General features: G+C 40.7%; 1 protein-coding gene across 1 annotated transcript in view; it reads right to left on the bottom strand.

Annotated features, from left to right (window-relative positions):
* The window catches only part of LOC118420591 (zonadhesin-like), a 266,452-nt gene that overhangs the window by 224,283 nt on the left and 15,769 nt on the right, over positions 1-26,400 (bottom strand). Inside the window, exons 3-25 of the mRNA XM_035827423.1 lie at positions 19,659-20,075; positions 18,436-18,698; positions 16,658-16,816; positions 16,091-16,221; positions 14,815-15,101; positions 14,331-14,530; positions 13,324-13,480; positions 11,939-12,186; positions 11,573-11,710; positions 10,715-10,860; positions 9,279-9,544; positions 8,713-8,921; positions 8,264-8,435; positions 7,452-7,690; positions 6,741-6,899; positions 6,113-6,261; positions 4,926-5,191; positions 4,532-4,767; positions 3,546-3,615; positions 3,130-3,255; positions 1,047-1,184; positions 706-843; positions 42-212 (exon numbers count right to left, since the gene is read on the bottom strand). Of these exons, the coding sequence (XP_035683316.1) occupies positions 42-212; positions 706-843; positions 1,047-1,184; positions 3,130-3,255; positions 3,546-3,615; positions 4,532-4,767; positions 4,926-5,191; positions 6,113-6,261; positions 6,741-6,899; positions 7,452-7,690; positions 8,264-8,435; positions 8,713-8,921; positions 9,279-9,544; positions 10,715-10,860; positions 11,573-11,710; positions 11,939-12,186; positions 13,324-13,480; positions 14,331-14,530; positions 14,815-15,101; positions 16,091-16,221; positions 16,658-16,816; positions 18,436-18,698; positions 19,659-20,075 (4,485 nt within the window). The remainder of the gene's footprint in view (positions 1-41; positions 213-705; positions 844-1,046; positions 1,185-3,129; positions 3,256-3,545; positions 3,616-4,531; positions 4,768-4,925; positions 5,192-6,112; positions 6,262-6,740; positions 6,900-7,451; positions 7,691-8,263; positions 8,436-8,712; positions 8,922-9,278; positions 9,545-10,714; positions 10,861-11,572; positions 11,711-11,938; positions 12,187-13,323; positions 13,481-14,330; positions 14,531-14,814; positions 15,102-16,090; positions 16,222-16,657; positions 16,817-18,435; positions 18,699-19,658; positions 20,076-26,400) is intronic.

The following is a 26,400-nucleotide window of genomic DNA, read 5'->3' as shown; positions in this document are numbered from 1 at the left end:
TTGTTACACCATAGAATTTCCTTTATGTCTGTACATCTTACCTACGCATGTTGGTGCAGTGTCACTCCAAGTCCCACCAGCCTGACAGACTAGTGGATTAACGCCCACCAGGTAGTAACCAGGGTCACACGTGAAGGTGGCCTCGTCTCCGGGGGAGTTACCGCCGCTCACTGCACCGTTTGTAGGAGGACTTTGTGGAGAGCACTGTATGACTGTTTCAGTGTGTGAAAAGAAACATTTCTTTATTGCGATATAGGTAGCAGGTTATTATATGAGCAAGGTAACAGTAACTTGAGTAACTGTATTAAACTTGTAACTGGATGCCGATGTTCGGATTCGTTACGAAACCATTGTCGGATCCGCCTGCTTTCACCTGTATTCACCAAAAACACAAAGAAATACCCGTACATATTCAAAAGGATTCGAGGTCATTTCGTGCAAGATATAGGTTTCTTTTTTAAAACTTTATTGATCCTGACAGGACAGGTCGCATCTGTATTGCGGAAAAAGAGCAACTGACAAGTGAGTGAGTGACAAGTAAACAGCTCTAACGACAAGCCACCGTGCCACCTTATTAGCGCCTTTACGTTTGTTACATCATAGAATTTCCTTCATATTGTGGGGATTGATGTCTTTACATTACAAAATACTCACTCCACATGAGAGAAGAACATAACTTACTTGAAAAGGGTAAAGATATTTTACCTGTGCACCCGGTCCCACCCATTGTTCCATCGCCCTCATATCCAAACGGGCAGATACAAACTGCACCGGTCCCTGGAGCAGGAACATCTTCGCAGGTAGCGAGGATATGACACGGATTCGGATCGCAACCGCTGATGTCTGTAAAGATGCAAACACGGTTGATGTTTTACCACACTACACCACAAGCCAGCATAAGTACATCAAAACATTAATTGGCACTGTTAATATATGTTTGAAAACGCAGCGCCACTTTTCTTCGTGCAATTGCAGTGTTTACTTAATCAGGATGTGCCACACTCCTTTGTACATTAGTATAATAGCATCATCAAACAGAAAACTACCTGTACATCCGGTCCCATGAATTTTGCCATCTCCGTGATACCCTGGCGGACAGGTACAGACTGCACCAGTCATGGGAGCCATATTGTCGGTACAAGTAGCCATTGCAACACACGGATCGGGATTGCATCCATCGGTGTCTGCAGAAATTCATGTTGGCATGGCATTTATTGGTCAACTGAATTGCAGAGACATATGATGTAAGTCCTTATTTACATTTCCATCCATACTTAAGGTGTTGGCAGCTAGCTCAAAAGGAACATGTTAACAGACAAGAACATCCCCCCATAGAGCTAAACACGTTACATACATGTAAGGTATCTCCATCATGATGACGTATCTACCTTATGATTTAACTCCTCTGTTATGTTTGGTGTGGTCAGTCAAATTTCCATAATTTGCACTTTGTTATGTAAATTTCTGCCACAGCTACCTGCATACCAAATATCCGGAAATCCATCATTCCTATGTTCTGTTAAGCTCCTTGGAAGATTTTGACAAAAACGCTCCTGCAGTTCCAGGGCAAGCTGCTAGGGGACCCAAACATACAAAACTTCTTCCTTATATCACAAGCCACCAAAAATCATCTGCCACAAAAAAATCAAGACCATAGCATGTCCAGGTAAAAATAAAAATGAACTTCTGCTGCAGTACCAAGGTCACACACTAGGGGCCCAAAATTGACCTTGACTACCCAACCCCTATCCACGTACCAAATATCGTCGTATTCCCTCAAGTGGTTCTAAAGTTATTCTTACCACAAATATCCGTAAACACAAACACACGCACAGACACACACACACACACAGACAGACAAAAAACTATACCTCCATTTTTCATTTAGGTAAAAATGTGGGCACGATGAACTAGAAATACTCCAACATTGACAAACATACTGTAAGCATTGGAGTTTTATTTGTCAGAGCCCATAAGTACAATTTGTTACTTGCTAAATAAATCTAAGGCCACAACAAGTGAATCTTATGGATGACATCAGTACGCGCATTAATTTTCGCCTGATTTCAGAAAAAAAAATTTTTTCTTCTGCACGTATGGGCAACATGACGATAAAGTACCAAAATGAGCAAATATATTGTGTTGTAGCCTGATAATTGTACTTGTAAAAGTGACACTTCCGAGGTACCCAGGACTGTAGCTGTAGACATTAAAATTATTGGATAGTTGTAAAAGTGACACCAATATGGAAGCCATGAGTGTGGTTACCAACTTTGTTGGTGATGCCAGTCTACCACACTAGTGTTACTTTTACCACACCAACACATGTCTTAAATACAGGAATGAATGCCTTGTTGGCTCTGATACCCTGTTTTCTCACTATTCTTATTACAACAGTCATCACAACTGTATGGTGCCTATTTGTGAAAATGTAGCCATCTTGTTTTTTCACCAATCTTGATTTTTTCGCCCTATCGCACTATTTTTGCAGTCTGCGGAGGATGACATCCATAAAATTTTCATGCTGTGGCCTAATAAAAAATAATCTTACCTGTACATGTGTATCCGTTGCCCGTATACCCAGTGTTACACGTACAGACCTGACCGGTCCCAGGAGCTGCAACGTCTGCACAGGCAGCATTGGCATCGCACGGGCTGCCAGCACATCCATCGATATCTGCAGAAAATGTGGTAATGATACCAATAGGTCACTTCGTGAACTAGACATAATCCAACATTGACAAGCTTACTGCAAGCATTGGAGGTTTATTAGTCAGAGCCCATAAGTACAATTTGTTCAGTGCTAAATAAATCTACTCACCATTGAAAAAAAATGTTACCTGTACATGTGTATCCGTCGCCCGTATACCCAGTGTTACACGTACAGACCTGACCGGTCCCAGGAGCTGCAACGTCTGCACAGGCAGCATTGGCATCGCATGGGCTGCCAGCACATCCATCGATATCTGCAGAAAAAATGTGGGCACGATACCAATAGGTCACTACGTGAACTAGACATAATCCAATATTGACAAGCTTACTGCAAGCATTGGAGGTTTATTAGTCAGAGCCCATAAGTACAATTTTTTCAGTGCTAAATAAATCTACTCACCATAAAGAAAATGTTACCTGTACATGTGTATCCGTCGCCCGTATACCCAGTGTTACACGTACAGACCTGACCGGTCCCAGGAGCTGGAACGTCTGTACAGGCAGCATTGGGATCGCACGGGTTGGGATCGCATCCATCGATTTCTGCAAAAATAAAAAACATTTGTGATGTAGTTTCCATGAACAAGCAAACCCTCCATTTTTCATGGATTTCTTTTTTTTTATTTCTAGTAGCATTTGAAATTCCTTCTGCTTATAGATCAGATAAACAGGAAATAGGAAAGTTTTACAGACAAATCTGCAAGGCTGTATTTATTGTGTGCTAAAATTAACATATTAGAGAATATAATGGAGGCCTATATATTGAAAGCAGTCTTCTGTTTATCTAAATGTAAACGGTGTCTTATGGTCTTTTCAGTTTTAAGTTCTCTTACCTTCGCAGACGATAGTGTCATCCGCAAAGCATTCACATTCCTCACCATCATCTTCCCATACATCTCCAAGCTGAATTGTGGTGAAACGGGAAATATATTTAACGGAAAAAGCAAGAGTTCAAGATAGTAGTAGTAGTCATATTGCTTTTTAGAGTTAAAGATACTATTTCATTATTCTTTAACACACATTTCATAATGTGAAATCGAAAACTACTTCTACCAATGTGTGTTCCTCAGTGAAAAACAAGGTTTCGCTGAAGGAGGATAGCTCGAGACCACCTTATGCAGTACATAGTTGACCCATGGTGTGATGATATTTCGGAAATTAAGGGAATCATAACAATTACACTGTTCACCAGCCACAGTTTTCACTTTTCCTAAGTAGTAATATTACCACACAACTATCTGCTTGACAACTACTTCTGACATCCTGTCATCATCACTTCAAATCTGAGCTTCAGGCCATCTTCATTCTTATCCGATACCATTAGTTAAGCCATGGTGTGGGCTCAATTTCCTAAGGAAAGCATGCATAGTAAACAACCACAGCGTCTACTTTACTAAGTTGAAATTACGGATGATATATCCGATGTAATGAATTACAGCACAGACACTTAGGCAGTCACGATAAGGCCACGCTGATTTGATTTTATGGATGTTATTCGATTTTGGCCTTTTTTCCAAAACTAAAAAAAAATAGCCATATGTTACCCAATAGCATCTCTGGTCAATCATAATCTTATGCTTGCCAGAGAATCTACTCTCTAGATCACATGGTCAGGGCATGATTGAAATGGTGACGACTGTCTGCTACTGGGGGTAAACATGAGACAAACCAGCCTGGGAAAGAATGAACTTGATGTCTAGTCCTGTAATTTAGCAACATTTCTGTTAGATTTTTATTTATCGCCCTCGGGCATTAGTTTCGAGGTCTCCAGAGGATGTCATCCATCAAATTAAGTATGTGTGGCTTAAATCACAATTACCGGATGGTAGAATCCATCTTCGTCGGTGCATCCACAGTCCACAGGAAGTACGCATTCCGAACCGCTTTGGATGTAGCCTTCATCGCACTCGCAGCCTTCCACACAGTCCTGAAGACAGTTATCTCCGGCGTCTACACACTCTCCAAAGCAGCTATCTGGGGCGGTGGGGTCTACACAGGTCGCAGGGCAGGGGCTTGTGCAAGTAGAGTAATGGCTGTTTGCTCCGCAATCCATTGCTATAAAAAAACATTCATTCCAGTTAGGTTGTCGGGAAAACATTCTAAATATCATCTACAAACATGAATGTTGTACGTACAGTGCTGATTTCTTCTCGTGACATCTGTAAAATGCTCTGAAATACAAGATATAGATTGAGTCTGAGAACAGAACTTACGACAAGGGATTGAAGGCCGCCAATCAAAGGGAGGCGATCCCTCCTGCAGACAGAAGCCATAATATGTCTCCATGTTCTCACAAAGGGACTCCCCGGTATGACACATGTCGAAGACGCAGTTGTTGTAGTACGCCTCGGGATCTAGATATGGATGGCAATCAGCAAACGGCCCCGATGGGTCTCTGATCGCTTCACACGGGTCCGAAAGGTTCGGGTCACACGGTCCGAGGGTCGGAGGTTCACCGGTTGGGGGGTCTCCATCACACCTGAGGTGGACAGAAATTAATATAAAGAGATGAAATAGTCCCTTCAAGAAGTTCCAAGTGTCTGTCTTTTTGCCATTTGTCAAAGATTACTCAAGAGATCTTAACGCTCATAAAGCGACCTCGCATAGCCAAGCAACTTGAGACATTGCAGGACAAAAATTCCTTTTCAATCTGAGAAAATATTTTTTATCCACTGACCGCTATTCCAGATCATGGTGTACCACTTGGGACAATTTTTCAAATTCTAAACTTTTCCACTATCAGTACAGAAATAATCACTACTATCTTCCATTGTATAATAACAAGCGCTTGCTAACTTTGGCTACTTCGACCATGTTTTGGTTCAATAATATATATTTGACATTATGTGTTGAATAAAGCATTTCTGGTTGCTTGTAATAGTTTGTGCACAGTAGGGAAGACAAATTTTCCAATAAACAGAATGTGATACAAAGTAAGAATGTTATGAAATACATTTTATGTGTAACTGCCCCCATTATGAGGATGAAAGAAACAACCCTTTTCACAGAATCAAAACAATATTTCCAACTTTTCACCAGCTGGTAGACCTAAAAAAAACTACATTACAGAACCCACTAATCATTTATTTATTTGATAAAGACGTGGGACTTTTCATTAGCCATTGCCTCCAAAGAAGAAGTCAAACCTCCCAATAAAGAATGTAGAATCATGCATATAGATAGCTGTATAGAATAGACACTTGTTACTTTTTACTGCCTATACCCTAGCAATTAGCCTACGGGCATGGATTAGCAAATGAATAAATGTTGTATTATGTATTATAATGATACAGGATGCCGTATTCATAGGCGCAGCCTGATCTTGGAATAAACGTGACATATGTAGGCATATCATATGTCACAAATGTTATATCATAAAACCAGTGTTCAGATAACATACGTATTGATGTCTGTCACCCAGCTATTGCCGAAATCGTTCCAGTTCGAAGCGACAGTCCCATCTGGTAACATGTAGTCATCACCCGGTATGCCGTTGTAGTTACCGCACAGTCCACACAGGTCATTCTGATAGTTACTTGGAATCTCCACCTGTAGCAGTGTTATAGGAAAAAGAAGAACTTTATGCACGACAACTGTAGAGGATACAATGTGTGGCAACTTGTACATGCAAAACAGTTTATCTACATGAGTTGCTAATATCTAACCATTCTAAGAAAGTCATCTATTTTATGAATGGTAATAATTTTTTTAGTATAAACAATCTAGCTAGCGTTATGTGTTGCTTTAGGAAAGTATGATATTGTCTTTTTGTTGCGTTCTATATAAATTGACCGACATAGGTAGTTATATCAACAGGACATGATAGTAACATATTATGCATTTCTGTCTTGATATAAAAGAGCATTGAGATTCCTTTTCGGGTACAGTACCCACTTAGCATACCAGGACATTGATTCTTTTTTTAATAGTTTTTTGTCCTTCATCGGAGAACAACGTGTCAAAATGGAAAATTATCCAAACTGTCTGTTCACAACAAGTTAATCTGGAGCTGTTAGTAATTTGTTCACCTTGATTTCATGTCTCCCGTCGTAGAGAACCTCCACACACAATTCTATCAGCTCTACCCGGATATACCGGCCGCTCTGTGTGATCCTGATCTTGCCCATTGCTGGGGGTGGAGGAAGTGTGATGGTTGGGGTGACCGGGGGTGGCCCTGGTGGTGTCACCTTTTTGGAGTAAAACAATATATTTTGTAGTTGAGAATGTTTATTTGCGAGTTCATGCCCGAAGACGTCTAGACCTACTGCAAGTACACGGTAGAAACACTGCAGACATATATGTGACATTGATTGACAGTATTGTAAGAAGCATCACAGTTAGTAGCACAACATAATCATCCGTCACGTTGATTCATAATGCTGGGGTATCCTGATTTTCATCAACTTCTGTAAAAACATAACAAGTGATACATTTGTCAGAAAGTTCTTCCATAGAGAAAGAGCTGTCACCGAATATTCAAGACCATAGCAAGTCCTGGACAAGACATACATAACGTCGGCAGATCTGCAGCAGAATGCCGAAGTTGATCTTGACCTTTATCTTGACGTGGTCTACCAAATACAATCATCATAATCCCCCAAGAGGTTCTGAAGTAATGCTGAAAACAATATACATTTGCATCCGGAAACACAGACAGACAGGCGACACACACACACACACGTGCAGAGACCAACCAAAACAATCTCGCGATTTTTTATGGAGTTGATAAATCCACTCACCGTCACAACACGGCCTTGATCAATCTTTATTTCGTACCCGTACGCTATCACGAACACTTGACGCACAATTGAAACAGCTGGGTTCCATTGTGATGGTACTTGTTGTACCTCCACGGTAAAGTCACTGCTGTTTCCACAGTCTTTGGCGAATACGTATCTGCACGGGCCTTGGAAATGATGACGCCTTCCGTCCGGGGTACAGTAGTGTGGATCTCCGTTTGCATAGCATATTGCTCTATCTGTCAAGAACACACCAAATAATTTCTCGTTATCATAAGTGAACTTGTTAGCGCCAGGCACAAAGATGGATTCAGACATACATTTTGTTTGTTTCTTAATGATTTATGCTATGTTAAAATCTGCCTACAGGCCGCCTTCCGTGAGATAAGGGTCATGCAAAGTACAGGAAAGACACAGATTACATACTTTAATGAAATTTAATATAAGAAATGTTTTTAACATATGCCCTGTCATCAAGACTCCACGCAACAAAACACTATAGAGTGAATTTACGTGAAAGTTGTTATATCGTTCATTGCAGTTTACTTGAAGGGTGATTCTGTTTGGGAGGCTAAAATATGTCATGGGGCAGTCTTTGGCTTCAATAATGCAGATGCTACGTAAAGTTCCCTTTGCACTCCTCGTGCACGATCACATTAGAACTTTTATCCTTTTATCCCATAAATCCCATCCTCTTTGACCTTCCTGGGTGCGCTATCTGACCCATCCCCCGATGAACTATGAGCTTTAATGGGTTTTAAAAGATAGATGGCATCATTTAGAAAGAAACTATTGTAAAACTTTTAGCTCACCACAGCAGGGTAAAACGCAGTGGCATCCCCATACTCCATCCACGAGCGTCCAGCTGTAGCCGTCTTCTTCATTGCAGGTCGCTGGATTACAGGTGATCCATGGGAACCCGGGGCCAAAGGGAAATCCGCACTCACATTGTTGTCCGTCTTCTGTTCCCCATTGTTCCCCGATCTAGAAACATATACAGAACACGTCAAGATTAAGACTCAAGATACATTACGGTATGCATATCGACGGTTGGACAGTGTGACCGCGCTCTACTTTCATTTTTCATCATTATTTGGTGCATTGCCACAAGAAGTACTAGTCAGGTTATGTTACTCTTGACCAATCAAGACTGAATAGGGCTATGATAGAACCATGCACTTCTATCTTGTAATTGGTATATTCGGAGTGATGTTTTGCACTACAGATATACTAATGTAGACCCACGATAAATCGCATTTACCATATAGTAGTTCTCATAAACGTCGATGCAACCACATTGCGATGCCGGTACACACTCCTGTCCACTTTGCCTGTAGCCCTCATCGCACACGCATCCTTCTCCAAATTCAGGGAAAACGTTGCAGTTGTCCGGGGCGTCGGGGTTCACGCAGGTTGCAGGGCAGGCGCTTGCGCTTGCAGAGTAATGGCTGTTTGCTGGGCAATCCATAGCTATAGAAAACAAAGCGTTCATTCCAATTGGTAGGTTGTCGGGAAATCAGAACTACAACCACATCTTCCAAAGGAAACTCAATGTAATCGTTACTGATAATCAATAATTGTACTTTGCATGAATTACTTTGAGTGGGAGAGAAGCCATGGAAAGAGATATATCCTGCCATGTTAGTTCTGTCCTGGTCACTTTATTGCAGCAAGGCTAAGATGAATTGATAAAAACCAATTAATCGTTCATTCATTTTCTGCCATGGAGGTTGATCTTGTAGCGTCTTGTGAGCGTCTTCTTGATCTGTAAGACCCTCTGAAACACGGTAGCAGTTAATAGACTAATAGTCTGAAAACAGAACTTACGACAGAAGTCTTGGGAGCGCCACGCGAAGGCTGGCACGCCTGCTTCCATACAGGTGTCATAATATGTCTCGAGGATTGAACAAATGCCTGTCTGCGTTTGACACATGTCGTAGACACAGTCTTCGACGTAAGGCGTAGGGTCTACAACAGGAATGCATGTAGCAAACGGGCCGCTCGTATCTGTAAGGACGTCACACGGGTCCGAATATTGCGGGTCACACGGTCCTAGGGTCGGAGGGTCACCGGTCGGAGGGTCTACGTCACAACTGAGGTGGACAGAAAATGAATATCAATGAAATAATCAGTTCAAATTAGTTCCAAACGTTTGTCATTTTGTCCTCGCAACTGACGTGGACAGACAATGTCATATCACAATCATTAACACACGTTATCAAAGGAATTCGAAGGTTATCATACAGCATTTTTAGGAATCATATATAACTTCTCTTTTTGCATTTTGCCGCCTTAGCGGCAAAATGCTCTGAGGCCAGAATAGTGGCCGTTGTGATGGAGTGATGTTGAGATGAACGGACCTGTTCAATTCATGCCAAACATTTCTATACCTGTTAAAACAGGCATTTTTTCAACAAGTTCGCACTGGCGCAGTGGTTAAAGTTTACGCATTCTAAACCAATGCACCCGGTTCGAATCCGGGGAGATAGATTTTTTTCTTTCTTTTTTACACCATTAAAATACTAATTTTTACATCCATTTGGCCACACCAATTTATTTCTTTGGTTAACGGATTCGCCGCTTCGTTTTTTTGCCGAATAGAAATAAAAATTAAAAAAAAAAAACTTAAAAATGCCCCGCAACAGAGCTCACTCAAAAACAGGCAGTGTAGTGAAATTTGCTGCAGTTCACGCAAATTTTAACAGGTGGCGTCTAGATCTAGATTCAGGCACATATGTGAATCTCTCCATGCGCCAATATCAGGTTTAGTTACTCTGTTCTATTTATATGACATTCTAATAACTAGAAAAAAACGTTCACACACGCAAACATTGGCAAAATGCCAGCTTTTTTAAAAGCACTTGTTTAATTTTAACTGAATCAAGAACATGGTTAGGTTCCATGATCCAAATAGTTGATCCAAAGCGTGCCATCAGTTTCTTATTGATTGGATCCCACTTTCATGCTAGCTACCTTAAGACGATACGAGAGGCTTTGAGAGGCTTACCAATGAGATTACTTCTCATTGTTTTGTTTTGTTTTTTGTTTTTTTTACAAAGAAACGTCCTTTTTAACTTGGATTCATTTTAGGATCACAGATAGTTTGTTTGTTTGAACTTTTATTTATTCAGCTGGCCGCTTTTCATTGAGGTCATGAGGGAGGTCAGGGTCATATAAAATATAATACAGATACAGATTACATTGAGTACTATTGGATTCATCAACCTATATCACTCCACATAGTCTGTATCAACGTAACATACTCATCGTCGGTCTGCCAAGCATTGCCGAATACGTTCCAATTCGGGGCGGTGGACCCATCTGGCAACATGTAGTCATCGTTCTTGTTGCCGTTGAAGTTACCGCACAATCCACACAGCCTGTTCTGGTAGTTACGTGGAATCTCCACCTGTAGCAGCGTAATAATGTCACCTCTTAGATGCCAACCTACTATAAGATGACATGCCTCTTCTTATGTTGAATTCCTATAATGACAGCTATTTTCATATCAATTACAGTACAGCACCATGTCAGGATGGAGAATTGCCATTAGACCATGTTTAACGATACTGAAAATCGTACAAAGCAAATAAGCCAAACATTGCAAAAGACAATGTCGGACAACGAATACTAATGGTCAATTCCACGGTCAAAGAAGATGTGAAAGAACAAAGTTGAAGAATCTGTTGTTCGGTATACCATTTTCTGTGTGTTCAGGCATTTATTCAACCTTCCTGACCACTTGGATTTAGCAATAGGTTTGGGTTCCTAAATAAATTGTCATCCATATAATAAAATCAACATGGCCTTTTTGTAAGCAAAAAGATGATACCTACAACTTTCTGCACATGATGAACTAAACTGAACTGTCTGCAACGCTAGTTCACCTTTATCCGCGGGGTTGTTTGTTTGAGTATCTAGTGGTATCAAGTAGATGGATGGTGCTTTCAAATTGCAATCATACTTTCAAAATTATGCAATTCAAAACCACCAGTCGACTTGATATCCCTAAATACTTTGTAACAACGGGTATAGGTTATCCTGCGGATAAAGGTGAATCACTTGAACTGCACAACAGATCCAGATGAAGAAATCTTAATAACTATCTGGAATATACTCACCTTGACTTGGTGACGTCCATCGTAGAGGATGACCACGCACAATTCCACCAACTCAATTCGGACAAACCTACCAGTGAGTTTGACATCGATCTGGCCACCTGCTAGGCTGAGGGGAAGCGTGCGGGTCACGTCGTTCACCTGTTTTATAAGAAAAACAACAAAGGCTGTTATTTAGAGGCAGAGCGACGCCACAATACCCGTTTCAACATTAGTAGTGAAACTTTTTGCCATACAGCTTCATTGAAAAAATTCAAGGAGTTGGCCTACATCCAGTGCAGATAAAAAAGCCACAAACTATCCATTAGTATTTGAACAGCTAAAACTAATTTTCAACAATTGCTGTCAAAACAATGTAATTTCTCTTACCCTCACAACTCTGCGTTGAAGAATGCAGATCACCCACGTAACATTATCAATGGTTATATATACCCACACTGCCCGCACAAGTGAAACAGATGGCCTCCTGGGTGAGGGTACGTTTTTGGTTTCTACGGTAAAGTCGTTGCCGACACAGTCCTTGGCGAACGTGTATGTGCACCCGCCTTGGAAATGATGACGCCTCTGGTCAGCAGTACAGTAGTGTGGATCTCCGGATGCCTTGCAGAGTACTCTATCTGTTAGGAAAATCAAGATTTAGATCAGATATCAGATGCGTCAACACTGCCAAGAAAGATTTTTTTCTAATTTTGCTTACCACATGGACAATTCTTATATGAAGAATGATATTCTTTTAGGAAGAAAATGTAGAATAAAATTCAACCAAAACGAGAAACCGAAACAAAAATATTTTTCTAGAGATTTAAGCAAAATCTTTTTTTCTTATAATGCAAGAATGAAATTCCAGAAATTCTTGTTTATTTATAACCAGAGTCAACTCTTAAGAAAACAAGTTGTTGTTTTTTCTTCCTGGAAGGTAAATTTTCTATGAGGAAGCAAAACAAGATAAACAAGAAATGGCATTTTTGGAAATACAAGAAAACAAATCTCAAATCGTCTCAAAAACTTAACAAGCAAAAACTTGCTTGCCCCATGGACAAGCACATTTTTCGAACATTTCTTGGGGACAGAATAATTTTCTTCCTGGACGATAAATTTCGAGGAAGCAAAACAAGATAAACAAGAAAAAGGAAGTTTTGGCAGTGAAATTATTGATACTCAAGCAACTGGATACGATTGTGAAAACAGTCAGGTGTTTCAGACAGCATCGCCTGTGTTTCGTCAGTGGCATTATGATTTACCAGCTTTTAAACCAAAGCTCTCAGATCTGGATTGATGTGTTGAGAACTATGTGAAGGCAATTCTAAGAAACCAAGACTTTCTTGGTTAAAGTGTTTTTCTTCAACTCATTAACGCATGAAGATAGAGTTTTGGTTTAAAAGCTGGTGAATCCTGATAATCGTCACACATGAAAGACAGCGGATGATGTCTGAAACGTATGACCGCCTCCTGAATCATATCCTGTTGCTTGAGTAACGATAATTTCACGTATCTTGTTGCTTGGATGACTCATCCTCATTGACGAAACATCATTAGATAGATTGATACATTTTAGTATTGTCAAATGAAAGAGCAAAGGCTCAACATCATCAGATAGATTGATACATTTAAGTATTGTCAAATGAAAGAGCGAAGGCTCAACATCCAATGACTTACTAAGACTTTGGGAATTCGAAAGTAAAGCATATTTTACGAATTTTACAACACCGTCGAGATCATTCAGACATTTACCTAGCACAAAAACTATATCTCACCACAACAGTCGCCTATGCAATTGCACCCATAAACCCCATTAACGTTCGTCCAGGCGTATCCTCCATCTACATCACAGGGCACTTCGTCACAGTTGATGATCCCTCCCTCATCGCACCGGCATTGCTCCCCGTCTGGTGTTCCCCATTCCGCATTGAGCTAAAAGGGAACAGACAAAACAAAAATCGTCAAAAGAAAGACGGAGGTCTGACACTAACTGCTCGATATTACAAAACGTTCATTCAATTATACCCATATTTGGCGTTTTGCCACACAAATACAGGTTATTTCTAACTAGATCGGACAAGGCTATGATTGAACAAACCATTCTTTTGAACAAAGATGTCCTCATTTGCATGATTTGTATCTATTGGTGTTCCTTTCTTTCTCGGTTGTAATACATATGCCTCATGTTTGCAAGTCCTATCATGTCATGGTCCGCTGCCATCTCTCGACATAGAACACCAGCCCCGATGAACAACAGCGGATGTCCTCGAATACTAAGTATAGTTCAAATTCACATGTATAGTATTGCCACGAAATTATAAATTTTCCTCACTTTAGCCCTGTTTTGAATAACATGCACTTTACATGGTCTATCCATAGACCAATGATTCAGTTATCTTTCCCCAACGTTTCCAACAAAGAAGGCCAATCATTTGTAGTTTGAAAAACATACCACTAGCCACGACTATCACACAATTACTGCATTTCCAGAACATGAGATAAACCCGGAATACCCGCTGCAGTACCGTTACAAGTCGCTTGGAGGCTCATTGATGCGCTCGACCGTAGTCTCCGACACTTACCCACATATCAAAAACCCGTCCACAGCGTCTGAGTTATGCTCAGTCACTCCATCATAGCAAAACCAAAAAAAAAACACTACCTTCTGGTACGTGATTAAAACCTACATCATCTTTGCCGAGATAACGAAAACGCCACGAACTGAACGGTAGACCAACGACACGCACAAAACCGCAACTACTATGTACAATAATGAACTGACCTGAAAATATTCACCGGTGTCGGGGTCAACACATCCGCATTGGTTTACTGGCACACAGCTATCTCCACTCCAGATGTGGTCTGCGATACACTCGCAGCCTTCTACACAGGGCGCATCACAGGTGGCGGATTGATCCCTGCAGGTCGGAGGGCACGGAGTCATGCACGACCTGTACTCGCTGTTCGCTGGACATGGTAAGGCTGTTGAAAATGAATAAAGACGTCAGGTTAGTGTTTTTAGTCGAAAGAAAATCTGACTCCTACTGTAAAACCCTGAAACACAGACTGGAGTATCTAATAAGCAGGCACAATAGAATATGGTTACAGCTTCCAAACTGTAAAGTAGCTTCTAAGATATAAAGCACAACCCAGTGTAGCTGTTAATCCATTAAAATGTGCAAAATGACAAGTGTCTGTTTCTGGGTGTGCATGTGTGCACATCTGTTAAGTGTTCAATATTCAACGAGTATCACAATCGCACGTACGACACAAGTTCGCTGTCCTCCAATTAAGTTGCACGCCGGCTGCCGCACAGTCGTCAGCATATGCCTCAAGGCCCTGGCACAGCGCATCAGGCGCTCCGCCGACGCACATGTCAAAGGCGCAGTTCTCGAAGTAGTCATTGGGATCAACAACATTGTGGCAAATAGCAAACGGGCCGTTGGCATCTGTTATCCTCCCGCAGTTGCTATTGTCCCTCACTATAGCATCCAATGCCTCATCGCAGGGGGTCGGTGGGTCATCCGTCGGGCCTATGTCACCTCCAGGGCAACTGAGTTGGATTCATCAAAATCAATGAATTATCTTTAAAAGATTTAAGGAAACAGTTAATAGGATGTTTCTTCCATCAGTGACGTACATTTATAGGTAAACACACGTACTGTCCATCCTATTCACGGAGTGACCTAGTTCTCGCGAGAATTGCGAGAACTAGGTCGAGACTTGCATGGATCTCTCTGTGATCAAGATGGACAGATAGCCATCGAAAATTTGGAGGTACGTGTGTTTACCTTTAAATGTACGTCACTGTAAGAAGAAAATTCTTATTAACTGTGCTCATACGTGACTAATGAATCTCTTCAAAGATTTTATTCTCAATTTAAGTTGAACTGTAACGTTCATTCAGGGATCCATCGCTTCTGTGACGTCACGATATGCAGATGAAAACACATTATCATCGCGTGAGGGGCACGACTTACAGAAAGATTATGGCAACCACAACTAGATGAATTTTGGGCAAAGAGCTAAACTTTTTGCAAGACTCACAGCTAACGGAGTCGCGTGCTCTAACTGCACAAAGTGAAGACTTGCGTTGGACAGTCGAAAATATGAGTATATTAGAATTTGAAGCATACCTTAACCAGTTAAGTTAATAATTTGTATTCAATGAGAAGTGTAAATGTATTCATCTGTATGTACCCAATATTAGCCAAGCTGCCTGGGTTTGCCATGTATTTTATGTATTACATTGTCTGTAATTTCAATAAATCTTAATCTAAATTCAACCTTCCATCATAATGGTTCCTCCTAAAATAGTTTTTTTTACATCTTGATATAGCAGATACGACATGGGAAAATGGCAATTTAGTACACAATTTGAAGTTGTCCCAGTCTTTGATTGTCACAAGTTCATACTTCAAGAAAGAAACAAGTGACAAGTGAACAAGTAAATATTTTCATTAATTAATGGGGTGTATGTATGTTAACATGGTTTTATTTAGGAATTATTAAACACACAAACGATGTATTTATATCACTTACTACGAGATGTCGACGAGATGGGAATTCCCGAAAACGGTCGTGCTTTGGCCATTCAGGTCATCGGAAGCATCGTCGTTGAAGTTGCCGCAGAGTCCACACATGTTCCCCATGTAGGTTCTTGGAACGTTCACCTGTAGAAGCATGCCAGAATACATTAACGTTCTTTCCCTCTGACACCTGTGTGCTATGCGCCTGAGACTGTTAATGACAAATTTATCACAATCGGTCATGGCACATACAACATTCATCATACAACTGCCTGTTTATTTGCACGACAATTGTACATGACACAATGCATGGCAACAACAATTACACAAAGTACAAAATAGAGGTATAGGATAAAGCTTAACAACCTAGTTAACATAACAATTAGGCCTAACGTATAACTTTGACATAGTATTACAATGGAGTAGGCTAATCATTAGTTACGGTATTCTTTCTAATAGCAGAGCAGTCCTTGATATATTTGCCTATTTTTGCAATATGGGAAGTCTGACACCTGAAGGTATATACAAATCTGCTGTACTTGAATCGAGAAATATGAATAATAAAATGTGATATAATTACCCGGACTTTGTGTCTCCCGTCGAAATATACATCTACGCACTGGTCCGTCAACCTCACATGGACATATCTGCCGACCACGCCCACCGTTATCCTGCCCAGTGGGTCGACGTAGGAGGGCGAATTTAAGTACGTTGGACCTCCTCCATTTCCAGTGTCCAGCTGTTTTGAAGCAGAACGGTGCAATTTGTTATTCTGAGGCAGAGGTTTAGTACTTTCATCGTAAAGTAGAACAGAAATGCACCGATCCTGCGTCATGATATTTCTAATTCTAATTTCTAATAAAAGTCTCCTGTAATGCACAGTTTAGCCTAAAGAACAGTGATACGTACGTGTCATTCCTTAAAACGTAATGATACAATACAATCACTTATGCAACTTCTTGCCCAAAGGCTAATTGCAAAGAAAGTGAAGCAGTGGTATACATAATTGTACACTTCACAAGAAAGGAAAAATATTTATAGATGAACGGGGAATAACATCTCTTCTAAATCTACATCTACTTAAGCTATTTGGTGGGTTTGACTTCTTTTCTGTATGCAGTGGGAGATAAATTGTCCAACATTTTCTTGGATAAAGGGGTTGGGCGATTTAAGTAAAAAGACTATTTTTTTGTTGATCGGTAGAGTCTATTCCGAGGCACCATGAGGACAATGATTGTAATAAGTTGGAATTATTTTGAATAAAACAATATCTAAGCCCCAACAATTATGATTTTTTTCAAAAAGATTAATATGGGATTTTGAATCTATTTGAATTTCTTTGAATACTTTGGAAACATTTTGAAAGTGATCACAAATAAATCTCTTTATTTACAATAATTTTGAAACATCTGCAGGATTCTTTCACTTTTACAAATATAAAAAAAAATGGTAAACCTTGCCAAATGGTAGAATTAATCTATTGCCCCATAAAAGCTAGCCCCTTTTGTCTGCCTGGTATATTTTTAGATTTCACTGATGGGCACTGGTGTGTCCTTTGTGGTAGCCATTGACATTACACCAAACCGTACTTTGCAAGGATGTGTGAATTGCTTTCTTCCTAGCCCAGTCATCCAATATTACAAAAAATGGTAGAAAATGGTTAATAATGGCAAAATGCTGTTACCATTGTTTACATTAAAATTACAAACTGTTAGAAGTATTCTGTTCCACATCGTGAATATTTCAAAGGTTTTACAGACCGGGGAAGATATTTAGAAAGTTCAAATAGCATTAGAAGTATAAAATCTCCTAGACATATAATTGAAAACAATTGAAACCATTTGTAAGTGATGACAATGGCAACCCTCGTGGTGACTCGGAATCAACTCTAAGGTGTGAGAAGCATTTTTTGGAAAGTTGTACGGATTTCAAGGAAAAAAATCTTCTTTCGAAATTGTAATGTGAACATTGACAAATAAAATGTAGTTCATCTTCTACTGCATTCCTTGAACAGTATTTGCATGTCCTTTCGTCAACGGGTAGGTTTGTTTTGTACCTACCCCTTTCTATCCTCGTTTTACATAAAATGGACCGTCGCTCAAAATCTGTGGGTATAGGTAACTCTCCATACTGTACTCAGCTGTAAGGTTTTTATACAATCTTAGGTTGCCAGTATTGACAGATAAGTTGAGAAGGGAAGTTTGAACATACATGTCTGAGATACATGTCTGAAACATGTTTGCTATCAACATCGACACTGTTACTGTGCCAGATGAATGAGTTACCTCTACTATCTAGTATTACACCTGGTGATTATTATTATTAGTATTTCTAACAAAACAAACCATTGTAGCTCACCGTAACGGTATGACGGTTATTCGACCCATCGTATTGAAGAATGCCGATTGTTATCCCGAATGCTATCACGTAGATTTCACGGGTAACGGAAACGGGCCTTGTTCCCCAGGGTTCGTTCTTTGCCTCCACAGTAAATTCGTTGTTTCCGCAATCTTTGGCTAATGTGTATCTGCACCGGCCTTGGAAATGATGACGACGGTTGTCGAAGCTCGTGTAGTGTGGGTCTCCAGATGCAGAGCAGGTCCCTTTGTCTACCTCACACGCTGTTTAAAATGGCACGGTTGCAACATTGAAGTGGTTCATCAGTCACGTATGTATCCAATTACTATCAATTTTCTTCCAACAGTGACTGTTTTAAAGGTAGAGTACGTACCTTCAAATTTTCTATGTCTGACAGCACATCTTGGTCACGGAGAATGGCCTAGTCTCGATCTCACGAGAGAACACGAGACTAGGTCAGGGTTGGGAGCTCCCCAAGTCCTACCTTGCCCCTTCTCCGTAAGGAGGCGGATGAAGGGGGCAGATGATCTACGCAAGCCTGGCCTAATCTCGTGTTCTCTCGTGAGAAAGAGACTAGGCCATTCTCCGTGACCACGATGTGCTGTCAGACATAGAAAATTTTGAGGTACGTACTCTACCTTTAAAACAGTTATTGTTGGAAGAAAATTGATAGTAACTGTACACGGTTTTAAGACTGTATGCAAATATCTTGAGCACTTTTGGCTCGATTTGAATTATCTAAGCAAAAGAGCACTGATCAATATCTTTTTTTCCTTTTCCCTTTTTTGTCTTAAAAACACTCAACACGATAAAGATGAAGTGACAACACCATCAGCGCAATAAATAATAAATGGACAACCTTTTCTAATCAAAATGCTAGAAGGCTATGTTGTCTAAAAGCAAGTAACGTTACATAGGGAGATTTAAATGTTATGCATAGCAAAATGCACGTGCACCTCGCGCTTTGCAATGAAAGCCCTAATGACTGATACCTGTCAGACAGAAAGCGTATTGGACACCCTATGAATCAGAAGTTACTTTTAAAAAGCAGAAGCATGCAAATGAAAGTCGGCGAGGTGGTGAAGTGACGTACAAGCATGTAGTATTTGCACGGAACATGCAGCGTTTACGATTTGTTCTAGCTCTACTCTAGTGCTTAGTGGAAGGTTGGTTATCTAAACGCTGTAGCTTATTGTGGTTTGTGCTGGTCATGGGGTACTTACGAGAGAGCGTTTCACAGAACACGCCAAACGACGCGCTGTCACAAGGATAATCCCTCCACTTGTTTCTGTATCGTTCGTCGGCATCAGATCTCTCATTTCGAACACAGTCTGCTTCGCCGGGCGCATCGTTGGGTTCACCGTCTGCCCAGTTGGCGTAGCCCTCTAGCAAAGTACCGTCTGTCCACCTGTGTTCGTTCTCTACGTCTACATCCTTCAGTCCAATCCAGGCGGGGAACTGCGCGTCCCGTGCGTTGCTGTTCCGCAACGCCACGATGAAGTCGTTGAGCGCTTGATCTTTCGGGAGAGCTACCCTGGCATTGTGTGATGCACACAAAGCTTCCGCTTGCGAGAAGGTCATTGAACCCATGAAGAATTGATAGCACCTGGCACTTTTTTCTGCCCAGCCGTCGGGGCAGCCTGTGTGGGAGGGATAGAGGAGAGTGTGTCAATGATCGGTGCCCAGCATCAATATGCTGAGCTATATAACTGTTCTATCTTTTAACATACGTACTCACAAATGATTTCAATTTAAAAGTGCTTTTGGAAAAAAAACAATGCAACATCGTGTTGAGGAAATAATCTATACTGATGTTGAGGACTAATTTGGATATTAATAAGTTGAGCACTAAACTAATTTATTTCCTTCCCCTTCTTAACAGACACAATACATACTATTAACATAACCACAAATTCGTGTTTACCTTATGTTGAAAATCAATGCCAGTTATGACAAAACCAGCTGGCGATCAATCAGGAGTATATATACCTAGGTACTCTTTGACAAAGTACAGACATTATTTCATTGACAACTAGACTCTAAAGAATGTCATCAATTTGATAAAACCTGACTCTCTGACATAAACATAAACATCATAAATATCTATCGAGCTACAACTATGAAGGAAAGATTTTTACAATAGCAATTCTTTTTCAACTCTAAACTTTTATTTCCTGATTGCAAAGAGGCAATGACAAGTCTTACAAGTTTTAAAATCCGCTGTGTCACTCCTTCGAGCCATTATATTGTGATGACCGCGACCGCATGCCCTAGCTTTAAGGATTTCAAGAAGTTTTATATATATCAAGTGAATTTAATTTGATAATCTTCTCCAACCAAATAATAGTATATAGTAGAGTAAATTCATCCCTCAAGCTACCGACATCTTGCACACTTCATTCGTCCATCAGAAAGACATCTGGAGCCGCATAGTTCAAGTTTTGTTTATTCAGCCTGTCGGCCAAACTAGTTTCGCTATGTACAGCTTCTTCAGTGGCTAGAGGCTAAATGACAATGTACAGTGAAGTTTGCACTTATATACCTTCTCCAAACAAATAATAGAAGATGTTCAAAGCGTGACTGTTTCTATCATCCCCTCATAAATTATGGAAATGAGGTCTAGATTTGCAAAATGTCCATTCAGCGATGTTTGAATGAAATTTGCTACTACGCGTACGGAATTGAGAGGTGTAACAGCTGGAGGCGGATCACACTTCTTTCCATATCGGGAAAGGTGCATGCCAGGTTTATCTTAAACCGCATGAGAGATGCGGTAGACAAGGTTTTCCGGGAAGAACAAGCCGCTGGGAGGCCCAAAACTACACCACTTGCTCCCTGTCCCTATAGCTTTTTTTCACTTTTCGGTGTCCGCCACGGCACTTTATTCTATGTCAACTCTGTACAAAGAGCGGAAGAACACAAAAGTATCGTATACATCGTCTTGTAGTAGTTTTCTAGCGTTATCCTTCCATATCTTAGCCAAGACACATATATGGAATACTTGGCAATTGTCAACAAACAAACAATGACATGACCACCGCACACGATACAATCCCGGAGGTTCCGCTGAAGTGCGGAAGCACCCAACATTTGATTTTTTTTCTTCAGTTATTGTCACAGCATGCCAACACGCCAAATATGCAACCAAATTCCCCCAGTCATTCGTAGTGACCAATAGGTAGGCTGACAATCATTCGTTGTGACCAATAGGTAGGCTGACAATCCTTCGTAGTGACCAATAGGTAGGCTGACAATCACTACCCAAAACGTAACCTTCTTGGCAGGACAAAAACACATCGGAACCACAAAAATTGACTGTTAACGTTGCATATCAACCATTTGCAGAAATCGACCATCCAAACACCAACGATGCACGAAACTCTTGACCCCCTCTTGACCCCATAGAAGAACTGGGCTCTTCCAAAACACCCAATGCAAAATGCGCTGTTCCATGTGCAAAATCTACTCCTATAACAAATTGTCATTTTGGCCTCCGCGTTATGACACATGAACCCAAAATATATATTTTTGGACTGAAAATAAGACAAACTACTAGTATTACATCCAAAAACAAACAAGAGTTCGGAGACCTCATACTGCAATATTTAGAGATTTTTAAAGAAGAATTATTTAAATTTCTTACACATTTGCATAACCCATGCATGGTAATGTTCATGTTTACATTTATTTAGTGAGTATATAATTAGTATGTTAAGGACAGAGCTAGTACTTTTTATGGATGTCATCCTCTGCATGACATGGACTGCCAAAATAATGAGATGAAAAAAAGATGGCTAAATTTTCAAAATTGACACCATAAACGTTGTAACAAGAAATGAGACGATAAATCATGGTCTTACAGCCAACGAAGTATTCATTCCTGTATTTTTGCAGTTAAGGTGACACTAGTGTGGTATTACTTATAAAGTTGGCAACTTCACTCATGGCCAATTTTACAACTATCCAACTAGTCTTTCATAACTACACTCATGCTTACCTACCTAGTGTCACTTCTACAAGAACAATCGACATGCTACAACACGTATTTTCCCATTTGGACAATTTGATGCTACCTCGTCATGTTGATAACTGGGAGAATTGCGATAATCGCCCAGCGGTTCTTGAGATATAACCCGACATACCAGACCCAAAACAATATGGCCAAAACAAAATGGAAGAAATAGTTTTGTAGCGTATGCCAAAGCAAGCCAGGAGGTCCTGTGTACATATGTTCTTCGGTAACCCCATATCAAATGTTAAGTTTAATACAGGTACCAAAGTACAGGAGCCAAAAAGTTTTATGTAATGCTTGCCTTAACTAGAGTTCCATGACACCATACGTTCACCAAATAATTTTAACCTTTATAACTGGTGTATTAATTTTGTCATTAATTATGCAAATAATGCCCTCATTTGAATAATTTGTATTAGTTGATCACCTCCTCCACCCAAATAACACACGTACACAATCTATGCCAAGAAAGAAGTCATTAATCGCATTTCTTGATGATTTATGCAAATGAGGTCATCATCTAAGGTGCTCCTCGCCATTGGAAATTGCCCAGGAACTGAACAAGTATTTTGGCACGGTAGCCGAAAAGTTAGCACGAGGTATTATCACGAGAATGTCACTTCTCGGCCCACTGCAATTCGCACACCGTTGTCAGGCTCCGTTTCACCTTTAGACAAGTAACGACAGAGTTTGTCCAACGTGAACTCCTTTGAAAACGGACAAAGCCGTTGGTCTAGACAACCTTAACAGAAGATTGCTCAAGGCTGGGGCCGAGATCATCACACCATCTCTGACGAATATATCTAATAAATCTTCGCGAAGAAGTGAGTTTCCAGATGACTGGGAAAAGGCACACCTATCCCCAATACACAAAGCATGTGATAGAGCTACACCAAATAACTATAGAGCAGTCAGCATACTACCTGTTGTCTCGAAAATTTTGGTTTGCACAGTACACACTCAATTATACGAGTGTCTGACAGCAAACTGCATTCTTACGGAGGCCCAGTCTGGCTTTCGCCCAGGCCATTCTACACAAACTGCAGCACACCTTCTCACAGAGAAGTGGTTTAATGCTATGAATGCTGGTCAGCCGACAGGGGCGATGTTTATAGATCTCTCCAAGGCGTTTGATACTCTGGATCATAACATTCTACTCCAAAAGCTGTTTTGCTATGGCATACAGGGGGACGCATTGGGTTGGTTTACATCTTACTTATCTAGTAGGTAGCACTGCACTATCTGTGACTTTCATCGAATGCCATATGGAGTATACCAAGGGTCAATATTAGGACCGCTCTTGTTCTAAATCTATGTTAATGACATGCCAAATTGCGCCCAATTCTGTGATATATCAATGTATGCAGATGACACTGTCATCTACTATTGTAGCATTCAAGACAACCTTAAAAATGATCTTTTAAAATACTTTCACAGTGGCAAATTCATTATCAGTGAATAGTGGAAAATGCAAGTTTATATGCTCATTGGTGCAGTCTACAGACAAAATGGAAAACAGTTGGAGAAGCCCCAACTTGTCTATCAATGGGGCAGCTGTAACAGAATGTAATATGTACAAATACGTTGTAGTGCTAATTAACCGTAATCTATACTGTAGTGACAAGTTAATACCTGCATTTTGTGCAAACTCAGGCGATCACTCAGCACTTTAAAGCACGTCCGCACTTTTGTTTCAACGCCTTCTCTGTTAACTTTGTACAAAAACATATTTCTGCCACGCATTATGTACGCGTGTACTGTATGGGACTCTGCCCCAGATGGGGAACTGGAGAAACTTCAACGGATGCAGAACCGAGCCAGCATGTTGATTTTACTTGTCCCGTATCAAACTCCATCTGTGGAAGTGAAGTCACTACACAAGCACCACAAAGTCTTACTGATATACAAGGCCTTGAACAACAAGTTACCACCCTACATACGTCGGATCATCGGATGTTCACCTACTGCAGGGTCAGATCAGTCAGGACCACCAGACGAAGTGCTTCCGATCTTCAAGTGGTTCCTATGCCCATGAGATAGGTTTACAGAAGACCACTGGCCTACTCTGGCTCACTTGTATGGAATACACTGCCACCGGACGCTAGAGTTGCAACTAGGGCTGGGTACCGGTACAAAACCGGGTTTTCTCATTGGACCGGTCCGGAAAAACCGGACCTGAAAAAAATCCGTGGACCGGTTGTGGACCTATTGGAAAATGAACGGATTATATGATCAGGCATTCACATGTTTTGGGGCTTACCGGTCGAAGAAAATAACTAGGCAGAGTAGAATCTATAGTCATTTCTGCCAAGTAGTGCAGTCAATAAAACAGAGGCAGTTAGCCTTGTAGGATTTTGAAATGCCATTTAAAACGAATACTCCACAAAACAGATTTCTTTGCAGTGAAATGAACCATTGTTTCGATTATCGTATATTCACAACTTTTCATATACTGAACCAAGTACAGGTTCAGGTCCGGACCTGGGCCTGATCCTTTGGACCTGAACCTGGACTATCTCAACTTTCAAAAGACTTCTGTCACGGTAGTGATTCACGAACGATTATGGAATTAACGAAGTAATGATTATCATTTATTTATTGATGTATAGAGCATTCGTATTTTCTTTGTATTATCGATAGAAATTTTGTCTTAACATTATTATTGGACCCCTGATACTCCTCCCGACTCGACCTCCACGAAAAGCGGCCCCTACAGCCGAATGGAGCACTCTCGAGTCAAAATAAAGTCACAACCTAAAGGGTGGGCACAAGAAATAGCACATACCTTGCTCCAGATTGTTGAGCAACATTGTGCAAATTAACAAAACACTTTATGAAAACGATTGCCCAAACGTTGCATAAGAATTTGCTGATGGCTTTCCTAATAAAAGGAGCCAAGAGTAACAGATAAAGTAAAAAAAAGACCAACTGATCTCAAAATCGCTGTAAAAGCTGCAGCTTTTTACCAAAAATCCTACAGATACATGTACACAGTCCTGTTAAAATATACACACCTAAGTTTTGAAACTATAACAGAACTAATCTATGTACCTTTCAATGCAAATAACAAGGCCAAGGCTTTACACAAAACGACACCAGTAAGAAACTATACAAGAAAGAACTGATTGTTGGGCACTTTCAGATCAGATGGCAAGCTGTTCATCAACCTCAGCCGCCTTAGGGCCAAAACAAAGGTACGCGGAGCTCTGATCTGAGACCTACTGATCGCTAACGACGCCGGACTTGCAGCTCATACAGAGCAGGGACTCCATGGACCGCTTCACCCAGACACGCCAGGACTTTGGTCTGATCATCAGCCTCAAGAAGACAGAAGTGTTGGGCCAGGGTGAAAGAGGCACCTCCAGTCATCACCATATGTGACTACGAACTCCGGGAAACAAAGGACGTTAAATGACTTGGCACAGTTACCCCTTGCAAAGCCCTCATTTAAGTATTATGATCACCGACAGCAATATTCAAATTAGTCAAGGTGCTACTGGAAACTTAATACACCATGCATTCAGTAGGCAATTGCCTCGAGTTTCCCACGCATTGCCCCTCCCTTCTTTTGCATTTTTACGAAGTAACTGAACACTTACTAGCCCGGCCCTACGGGGTGTCCACTGTTGTAGTATTAGAGTAATGACACCAGTACTTATAACGTTACATGTAATGATTTGGGAAAGTGAAATAAAAGATGGTCTTTTATTTCAAGAATCCAAATTTCAGACCACGACGTCTTAACGTCAAATGCTACTCTGGCCTGCCAACTGGCAAACGCAATTCTATACCTAGTTTGCAAACACCCCTCCCCAATCAGAGCCCTTGGATTGACCCTGTATCCAAACAGTTAGCTGACGATCATCCCAATATCTCATGGAGGTGGTGAAAACCCCAAGATTGAGAACGGTAATTTAACCCTATCCAGACTGGACTTTTTGGGCCTTCCCTGG

Source organism: Branchiostoma floridae, chromosome 8 (assembly GCF_000003815.2).
Source record: "Branchiostoma floridae strain S238N-H82 chromosome 8, Bfl_VNyyK, whole genome shotgun sequence".
NCBI lineage: Eukaryota > Metazoa > Chordata > Leptocardii > Amphioxiformes > Branchiostomatidae > Branchiostoma > Branchiostoma floridae.
Note: the sequence above shows the minus strand (reverse complement) of the source record. Positions and strands in the feature narration are given on the sequence as shown.